This window comes from Acanthopagrus latus, chromosome 10, assembly GCF_904848185.1.
Source record: "Acanthopagrus latus isolate v.2019 chromosome 10, fAcaLat1.1, whole genome shotgun sequence".
NCBI classification, from domain to species: Eukaryota; Metazoa; Chordata; class Actinopteri; order Spariformes; family Sparidae; genus Acanthopagrus; species Acanthopagrus latus.
The window spans coordinates 11,226,968-11,237,249 of record NC_051048.1 but is presented as its reverse complement, the minus strand read 5'-3'; the positions used below and the strand labels follow the sequence as shown (position 1 = coordinate 11,237,249).

Sequence of the window (10,282 nt, the reverse complement as noted above, 5' to 3'; positions counted from 1 at the left end):
GTTGTACACAATGCTACTATTTTGCATGTTTACAACGGGTTGACCAAACGTTGTCAGATTACCCTGTAAGTTTGACTGAATCTTCTAAAAAGCTTATAACATAGAAACGACTGCACCTATATGTTTTGTGGGATGTTAAAATGTATCAGACACATGTACCATATATTAGAAATTTCCCCTAATATGTTTGCACAAGTGACTCGATGAGTCATCCTAGTTGCTCCCAAATCTGACTCCATTTCTCTTACATTTAACATTTCAGCAGTTATCTTGTTGCATATATTTTAATCTTTTTTTAACACTGTGTTTTCCCTCTTTAATATAATGTACAGCAGGCCCGATCATAATGTATTTTATATTCTTACATTTGATGATTACATGAATTAATACTCATAATGGCTTTGAGGTACATTCTGCTTTGACAAAACTGTGGCTATAATAATACTGTCATAGCAATTGAAAATAATATTAAATAATTTTTTTTTAAAAACTTTGGGTTTTAGTTCGAAACTCTCAACCGGAAGTGCAGTAATGAAGGCGCGTGTAACTTGACGCTACCTGTCACGGCGCCGTCCTCCTCAGTGTAATGTCGTTGAAATGCCGGCTGCCCCAGCAGCACAGGACATAAGACTGACGGCTCGGTAGCAGCTGACCCTATGTGCTGTAGTTCCCGGTCAGAAAATGGCGTTTTTCGTCCGTGACCTTGTGTTAAACGACTGATACAACGTATGTTTTTTTTTTTTTTTTCCTGCAGGAGCCCGGGGCTTTACTCTCCTCCGCAGAGCCCCTGCATTGTAACGGAATGGGCAGCGGATGAATTGAAAGTGGGACGTGGATACGGGGCTGATGGACCGGGGACAACAGGAGGAGCAGCCGCAGCCTGATATAGTGCTCAACGCCAGGATGACCTAAATAGCTTGAGAGCTTAATGGACGCTCCGCTGTATGGATACACGAGACATCAACTGACGTCCTGTTAGACCTCCCAACATTGTAACAAGTGACCTTCGTTTTTGATGTGCTGCTGCGGTGCTGTGTGTAACAAGACACGTGAATGTGCGTATGACTGAACAAAGAGCAACGTCCCTGGGGCCCATGTCCTATGCAGAGTTGAGGGAACAGGAGAAACTTTGGATGGAAGGCGCTGTGCGCTGGTTGTGTCGCTGACCTTTTGGGGTCGGGAGGAAACCAAAAGGAAAATCGATTCCTGCAGGTGGCCCCGGGCTTCGAGAGACTGCACTCCTCTTTGCACGCCGACCGTCCAGCAGCCCTGCTTCTGTGGATTAGTACACAGCTCACAGCAAGGCTGAGTGGATCTGGGTTCAAAGGTCCATAGAGGAGCTGGGCTGAAAGGTCTTTTCAAAGTGAATTCAGCCCGCAGATGCCTTATCTACTCACGAGCACAAGATTGTCTGTTTGTAATCACCAGTTTTTACTGTGACCAGCAATAAAGTCAACAGCCAAGCAATAAAAACTGAAGAGTCGGATCCCACAAAATACTTCCCCCCCCTCCCGGGCCGTCAGCAACTTAAACTGTCGCCGCCATGCTTCTGAACTGCGGCCAGCCGTTACCTCTTCTGCGGCATACGGACGTGCCGCCTCGGGTTATAGAGAACTTCATCCTGACCGGCTACCGCTTCCCCAACTACAGCCTGAGGGAGTGCTTACTGTCAGCGTTCCGGCCCACTAATGAGACGGGAAACTTCTGGACGCACTTCCTCCCTGTTTTCATTTTTTCCTACTATTTTGTGGAGGTGTTCGGCTGGGAGGGCGCTCCACAGGGTGACGCCCCGTTCTTCTACCCGCTGTGGAACTACTACATCGGCGTGTTCTGTCTGCTAATGGCGAGCAGCATGGCCCACCTGCTCAACTCCATGTCTCTGGTGGTAAGAGAAGTCTGCTTCTTTGTGGATTATGGCACTATCAGTTCCTACACCGTGGGCTCCTCGTTGGCCTACTACTACTACATCCACCCTCGGGCGGGGATAGTGGAGACCGGAGGGCCCAATGGCTCCCATGTGGACCAGAATACTGAACCCTCAGGGGGTTCGACATCATCCTATGCAATCCCAGAGTTCAGCGTCTTCTTCGAGACCTTCTACATTCCGTGCGCGTGTTTTGTTGCGATCATATGCGTCTTGTCTTGCTGCAATACCCGCCAGAGGTGGAGGAAGTATCGGTACGTCATCCGAACCTTTGTGTTCCTGCTCCCGTTCCTCGTCTCTTCCACGCCGGTCTTCTACCGCCTCCTCACCAGGTCGCCTTACAGCGCCACCTCCCCTTCCTTTGCTGCGTCCACCACCACCGCCAACTTCTTCTATCGCCACTGCCTCTGGCTTCTGGTGTCCGCCGTCTTCAACATCAGCAAGCTCCCTGAGCGGCTGGCCCCGGGTCGCTTCGACATCTGGGGGCACAGCCACCAGTGGTTCCACTGCTGCACCTTTCTGTCCATCCTCGACGAACTCCACATGATCAAGGCCGAGGTGAGGGCGATCCTCCTCAGCCCGACCCTGCTGCTGCCCCCTGCCACCATGTCCCGCCTACCTGGACCAACCATCGCTTCCACCTACGGGGTGATGCTCCTCCTCCAGACCACCATCGTCTCCATCATCGTGTGGTTCTCCTGGTGCGCCAGCTGCATCTACGGACCCCAGAGAGAACAGCTCGTGAAGGAACACCCCAAGAAACACCTGAAATGTCACTGATCGCAAAGGCTGTCTCGATCGTCTCAAAAGATTTGCACATGCACACAGAGCCAAGTCACCGAGAGAGAAGCGCACAACTCCAACAATGTCTCCCTCCCGATTTCAAGTCCGTCGTATGTTCCACCCCCGTTGGGAGCGTTTTACAAGCTTTTCGGAGGGGAAAATTGGGGACAAGGAGAGATGAAAGGATTATATTCTGAGCTCACCACAGGGTGGCTGTCTGGTTGAGTGAATATTGAAAGACCTTGCCAGCTCTCTCCCCAGAGCTGCTCCAGCATGTTCCAACAGGATGTCTGATGATAATAACTACCTCGAGGGACTGTACACTTCAGGACGGGGGTGGGGGGGTGGAGATCTCGGTAAACAGGAGAACACACGTTCCATATAACATTTGGGTAATGTTGGTTTTAAATGTCAGCGTGGGAGTATGTGTCTGTTGTCGAGTAGTTCCGCTTGTTGCACTTCCCCTTCCTCTGACTGAATCTTTTGAAACGCCGGTGCTGCGGCCACAGTTGAGCCCTTTGTTTAAACATTGAACAAGTCCCATTTTCTGACCCTTGCTAGCCGCACCTTCCCCCTCTCTCTCTCTCTAAGTGACCCTTGCCGCAGGAAGTGCGGCGGCCTTGACGACGCAACAGAAACAACTGAGAGCTCATATCAGGCTTTCGGTAGAGCACTTTCACGGGGCCGCTCGATTACTCGCCCTGTCATTGAGAAGCCATGCTCGCTTTGTAACCTCAAAGGACTAAAACATCCCCCCGAAGCGTATAATGATGTCCTGCTTGAACTGCTCTGCCGGGTTAATGTACTCATAGCGCGTGCGTACATCTGCTGTGTATGAATTTTCATTACACTGATGACTAGTTCCTCATAGATTATGGTCACACTGCTGACACTACTGAGTGCTTTAGTTCAGATTAAATGTGATGTAAATCGTTTTTTTTAGCAAGTATGAAAAGTGTTCTGGATTTGTGCGGAGCGCAAAGAAGTGGTACAAATCCCTGATAGCTCACGTTAGCAATATTTTATCAATCAAAACTTAAAATGTCGCAGTCACAGCTCCGGTTTGAAGGCCGGCGCTGTGAAAACAGATTAAATGAGGATGATGAAACGAGAGGCCCCTCGAAGCAAAAGCCATAGTTTGTAAAAGCGGTAGACAAAATAATGGCAATATTGTAGTTATGCTACACACCAGGAACTCCCTGGGCAGCTTTGCACTTGACAGATGGATCAATTTAGTCGTTTTCTCAGCAGGTCGCACCTTTCAAGTATGGGGGTATTTTCAGTATAGCCTCAAAGATTCTAGTACGGAGGCCCTGAAGTGCCCCCCCCCCCCCCCCCCCCCCCCAAAAAAAAAAAAGATTTTTATTTGTTCATATGTAAAGATAAAAAATATATATATAACATGTCATTTTTCAGGACTTCCTTTCAAACAGCATTAAACGTTTGTAAGGAGCTGCTGTGGTTTCACAGATCGGCGGAAACTCATCATTTCAAGGGATGTTTAGGTCTGTGATTGGAATAATTATAATAATATATTAGAGGCACAAACTGGGATAAGAGTTAGCCATGTGGATGAAATGCTAACTTCCTCATCTATGTTCAACTTTTAATTGCATGAAGCCTTATTGTTGGAGGTCATTTCTGCACAAATGTTAGAAATACCCCATGTAGACTTCTGTTTTCCTGTCTTCCCTGGTGTTTCTTCTTTGTAGAATTCTACTCAATGACCCAAAGCCGACAGGCCCCGTTTTTGTTGCTTAAAGCTGTGTGGACCTGGGCCAGGTCTGGTTTTGGTTCATTTGAACTTTTATGACATTGTCTTTTTTTCTCTCTGTGACGGTGCCAATTGTTTATGTCCATGTTTGTCGTGCTTTTCTTGTAGATAGTCAAATCCCAGAGAGTAGAGGCAAAGAAAGAGTCTAGTGGCATTAACCAAGTAATACATATATATTTTTTAAATAATAAATAAATTCTCTAGAAACATCAGGGCGACCAAATTGAACCTTTTGGTGTGCTGAATCTGGACGCAGGCCCCTCTTTGTAGCCAGCCAGTGATATTAGCCTGATCAGTAACGCACAGAAAAATAATGCAAAAGTATCGCCCTCAAGGGTTGCGCAAAACATTCTAATATTCCGACTGAAAAGACAATTTTCTGACAGATTCTTGCTTGAATGTAAGGTATTATGTGGTCCAAAACATTTCTAGATTTGTTTGTTTTTGACAAGAAACAGCGGGCATTTTCAGTTCTCTTTAATGAACTAAAAAAAAAACTGCGTCTCAGAGGAACTGGGTCCAAGACGCTGACTTGAAAACCGAGCCTGACCTCTCTGACAGGGGAAGAGGAAATGGGATTTTTAAAAAGAGAAAGATAGAAAATAATTCCTCAGCTCACTGTCAGTTTGTGACTGCGAGCGCTCAGAAGAAGTGTGTGTTTTCTCTGTGTGTTTTCATGTTTATCTGTCATGCCGCCCTTTCGGTTTGTCCCATCTTCAACTGTGAGCTGTTTTCTCGTTTACGGCACTTTTAAATGTCGGTAACATGTTGGTCGATGTCCGAAATGTTCATGATCCATCCACTGTGTTCTATTCTCTGCACATTTACTCAACGTTTTTCGAGGCATTCACTTGCACAAGACAAAACTGATTCGAGCTGTAAATCATATTAGGTAGATTAATGTGACATGGGGAGCATGTGGAGAGGTTGTGATAATCATGCTGTTATGGTGCACTTTAAAGCTTTTTTTTTCTAAAGCTCCTCAAAATGTTCCTTTTTAAGGCTCAGCCCTGCAGTACTGTATTATTTCAGGTTCAGGTAGCGCTTTTTCTAATCAAACATCAGAGAGTCATCACGTCACAATGTTGAAGCGATGTTTCTACCTCAATGGAGCGTTTGTGTCACTCGTCACTGAGAAGAACCATCGTTGAGACTGACCTCGTCCTCTCCCCCTTGTAGACGGTGGACACCACACTTGAATCAATGTAAAAAAAAAAAAAAAAAAAAAAAAAAAAAAGCAGTGTTCAGTATGTGAATGTGAGACTAACAGACTACTGTTACCTAGCGATGCACTCAGGGGTGACTGGAGAAGGATGCTAATATACTATTTACACATTAAATTATGAATTACCACCGGAGGGTGATTGTAGAATCTGCCTGCCTAATGTTGAAATTGTGAAAAAAAAAAACCCTCCATGATGTTAATTAATGTATCAAATACTAATATGGATGATTTTATTGAATAAATTATGCAAAGAATTATGATCGTTGTGGCGAGTCGTTCATTCTGTGGCTGTGATTTCATGGTAAAAAAATAAAAAGATGAAAGATAAATAATGCTAACACGCTAGGTAAACATTATGAATCAAAACATGTAAAATTGTATATTCTGACAGTTAACATAATGCCCAATCAGGGACATAGATATAATTGGGAACACTGAGGTCAAGATCTTTTTATAAGTTGTTGGCATTTGGGCGCAGGAGATGATCTCGAATCAGATTTGGAGGTAAACCTAACACACCTAAAAATGTGTTCTTTATGTATTCAGTAGGAGAAGTAAGGAAAAGTTAGGGTTGTTTCCCCCGCTGCGATTTAACTTTACGTTGGTTTTCATAAGCAATGTAGGAGAATTCATACTCTGCACTTAGAAAGTGACACTTGGATATTTCATAGATTTTAATGTTCTTAGGTGGAATGTATTTAAAATTGACTCATTTTAGGCCAAAAGTGTTTTTGTTTTTTTTTGTTTTTTTAAGTAGTGCTTACTAATCACAATTACATTCCTGGCAGTGTGGAGAAGACTTTGTGAAATAGAATTTCATGTTGGGACTAAAATATATCTGAACAGTTCTCTGAATGAATAACATTGAAAGAAAGAAAGAAAGAAAGAAAGAAAGAAAGAAAGAAAGAAAGAAAGAAAGAAAGAAGGAAAGATTGTGTATTTTTAATGGCTGGTCAATGATGTCCGGCACTGAAATGGTTCCAGCTCTAAAATCACAGATAATCTTATTAATTTGTCTTTGTTAACAGAGTAAAAGAAACAAGATGTGTTGTATTTCTGAACCTTGGACAGAGTCAGGCTAGTGGTTTCCCTCTGCCTCTACTCTTTATGCTAAGCTAGGCTAACCACATCCTGACCTCTGACTTAATAGTCAAACATGAGACTGTCATTGTTGAAAAGACAGACAGAAGATAAGACTTTGTTTCAGAAGTTTAACCAAGTGAAGCGTCACATTTCCTGAAGCAGCTGCTGGGTTTTGTTGTCTGCAAGTGTAAGGGGCTGCAGCTGCTCACGGCTGCCCAGCGCCGCTTGAGACTTTTCCAGACTTTTAAAGGTTAGGGTGAACTTTCAGTCTGTGGCTCGCTAAGGTTTGAATTATTCAAATGTTTTCAACTGAGTCCTGAGTTTCAGGCCCATGCATTTGTGTGCGAGTAGGTGCACGTGCTCGCAGGAGTGCTGGAGCTTGGCAGGGTTGTAGAACATGTGCAGCTGGCTTTTATGCAAAACTGCGCTCCTCCCCCTACACACCAGCTTTTTTTTTCCATCCCTGGTGACGCTTCCCACTGTGACGACCGGGGCAACATCAAAATGAGAAAAACCTCAGCAAGCACAGTGCTGTCAATGACCCTTCATTTCCCAAAGAGTGGAGGCTTGCTGGGAGTAATTGGTAATGGCTGAGGAGCGCAGGAGGAGGAGGACGACGATGATGAAGGTGCTGACTGACACACTTTATCCTCCCTCAATTCAGTGGGATCATTCTTCTGCTTCCTTGGTTCTGCTCCACACGCCTGATGCTTTTGAGTTGGACATAGTGTTTGGCGTGTGGGACTAGAAATCAATGCTAGTCATAGTACCGACGTTTCAAGCGTTCCCTCTCGCTAAACCGCCCGAGTGCGTCGTCCGGTTGGCAAAATGAAGACGAGATAGAAACCGTTCCCGCTCAGTGTGAAGGAACGTCAGAGACAACATGCAGACAGAGCAGCTTAGAAACAACCTCATCCTCCAAACTTTTGACAGTTCTTTTCAAGTGATCCAGTGACAGCCTGCGGACTATTTATGGACTTTAAAAGAGCTTGTGGGGACTGTTTCAAGGTGCATATTCTCCAGTGTATTTAAAAAAAAAAAAAGAAAAGCTTTCCGATATAGTCCTGTAAGTGAAGTTGAGCTCTGCCAAGTCACGGCAGATGAAGATGAGATTCAAGCTTTTTATAAAATGTGCAGTGCGGAATAAGTTTAGCTCGAAAAAAAATCAAAAATGAACTAAAATTAACAGACTAAAAAAAGAATGTTGACGTCACGCTAACCAGCTAGCTCCGGCCCCTCCTTTCATGTCATACCACTTGCTAGCTGCGTGGCTAACTGAGCTAACTATACATCAGCAGATACTACGGTGATCGATCGTCCCTCTTTATTTGGGGAATGAAGTCAGGAGGTGGCCACTTGTTACATAATGCATCTTTAAGGTACAATGAATTAATGACAGGAAAACTATTCCAAAAGGAAAAAAAAAATCACATTTTATTCTACTTTTCAGTAGTATGTGGCGTAGTGTAGTCAGGCATGTAATGAGGAAAGAACATGGAACAATTCGACAAAAACGTGATTTTTGAGTGTTTCGGGATAACAGAGAAAAAAAACATTAAGACACTGAGACAAAGGACATCACACGTTCAGTCATTAAGGCAGTCAATGACATTAACCTGACACGTGACAAAAGCAGGTTTAGGATAAAGTTTGGAATGTCTGAAGAACGAGCAGAGATCCTTGGAATTAGAGATGAAATTAGTGCTGCATGTAAGGTAGAGATTATTATGATACAATATTTTAATTACAATTAATATTCTACTCTCTCAGTCAAGTCACACTACAGTTCTGTCTTCATGATTAAGAGGTTCACCACAACTGATCATCAGGTTCGCCGGCATCCAGCCTTTGGCGCTTTCAATAATATCCTCATCACTTGTCACGGAATGCTACATGTGCAAAGATTAAATTTCATTCTGATTCTCCTTGACCACCAACATCGTGACCAAAGGGGCGGGGCATTGGTAGTATATTACTGACATCGCCACTCTTAGTGCTTTCTTATGATTCACACTGCGGGCAGGTTATGAGCTCTGCGTGGCTGTGGATGAAGATGGAACATGTGGTTTTCTTCCGCTTCTGGTCTGCATTACTCAGCAGCTCTAACAAACGTGATGCATTTCCTTCCTCATAAAAACGTGTGTGAAACTTGCACCGTTTGCAAGCTACTTCTTCCCTGTTTGTTGGCACACGGCTGCACATCTTGGCAAATTACTGCCCCCTGTTGATCAGTGGAATAGTGTAAAAAAAAAAAAAAACACTCTCCCTCCTCCTGTGCTGTGCGTTTAGTTTTCGGACATCTTGCGGATCATGTAGTTGAGGATGCCTCCGTGGTGGAAATAAGCCAGCTCCACGTCGGTGTCGAATCTCATCCGCACCTGGAAAGTTTTCCCTGTGTCGAGCTGCGAGGGCAGACAGAGACAACATCAAGTGTTAGATTACCTCAGCAGTGGGAAGACACTCCCGTTCTACAAGAGTGTAAACGAACCTTCACGTCCACTATCATCCTGGGCGTGAGCTGCTCGGGGATGGTGACGGTGTAGCGCTCTCGGCCGGTCAGTCCCAGGCTGTTGGCGGTGTCGCCGGGGAGATACTCCAGAGGGATCACTCCCATCCCGACCAGGTTACTGCGGTGGATCCGCTCGTAGCTCTCGGCTATCACTGCCTTAATGCCCTAAAGACACACGACAAGAGGCTGATTCTTCAACTTCAACACTCCAGCAAAACGATGTGTCACGTGATGAAAGTTTCACTGACAACTCAGCTATCCCCTGGGTAACTGTATTTACTCTCATCTACAAAAGGTGCTTTGACTTTTTGATGTTTGAGGAAACCACTGCTTGTTATTCTGGTCTCAGTGCTCATGTGACTCCCTTGGTAATGACTTGCCTTCTAAATGAGCACACGCAGTCTCGGTATATTAACAAACAGGCCTTCTATATTAGATATGTTTTTTCTTTAGTGATGCTCACCAGCAGAAAGGGGCCCTTTGCTGCCCAGTCTCTGGAGCTGCCGGATCCGTACTCCTTCCCCGCTAGAACCACCAGAGGGACTCCAGACTGCTGGTATCTCTCTGCTGCATCGAACACATCCAGCTGGACGGAAAGGGCAAAATATGCCAGAGTGAGACAAAGGCGAGTGAGGCAAAAGCATTAAAATTGGGATCAAAGTCACAGAGGGGTGCTGACCGTGTCTCCTGTCGGCAGGTGAATGGTTTGCGGTGCCTGCTTATTGAGGAGCTTGTTAAACAGGCGGATGTGGCGAATGTCCCTCTGGCCATGACAGCATCGTTACCTCGGCGTGAGCCGTATGAATTGTAGTCGCGAGGAGTCAGACTGTCAAAACACAGTTTGTTTCAAGAATGACTGGTTGTTGCAGCTCATGTGCTTCATAAAACTGGACCCAGACATCAAACTCTGCTGCTAATACAGCTAGTGAATTTCAAATTGTTGGGGCAACTCACCCTCTGCTGGTCAGGTAGCGTGCTGCACAG

The 10,282-nt window shown here is 45.0% G+C and overlaps 2 protein-coding genes across 2 annotated transcripts in view; one reads left to right on the top strand and one right to left on the bottom strand.

Annotated features, from left to right (window-relative positions):
• The first annotated feature begins 572 nt into the window (after positions 1 to 572).
• paqr9 (progestin and adipoQ receptor family member 9) lies at positions 573 to 4,026 on the top strand. The gene has a single exon (XM_037113238.1). The coding sequence runs from the start codon at positions 1,544 to 1,546 to the stop codon at positions 2,702 to 2,704; it is 1,161 nt and encodes a 386-aa protein (XP_036969133.1). The 5' UTR covers positions 573 to 1,543; the 3' UTR covers positions 2,705 to 4,026.
• A 4,168-nt stretch (positions 4,027 to 8,194) lies between these two features.
• The window catches only part of aco1 (aconitase 1, soluble), a 10,395-nt gene continuing 8,307 nt past the window's right edge, over positions 8,195 to 10,282 (bottom strand). The window contains 6 exon segments of the mRNA XM_037113181.1: positions 8,195 to 9,191; positions 9,278 to 9,463; positions 9,762 to 9,884; positions 9,978 to 10,048; positions 10,051 to 10,124; positions 10,253 to 10,274. Coding sequence (XP_036969076.1) covers positions 9,075 to 9,191; positions 9,278 to 9,463; positions 9,762 to 9,884; positions 9,978 to 10,048; positions 10,051 to 10,124; positions 10,253 to 10,274 — 593 coding nt within the window. The 3' untranslated portion in view covers positions 8,195 to 9,074.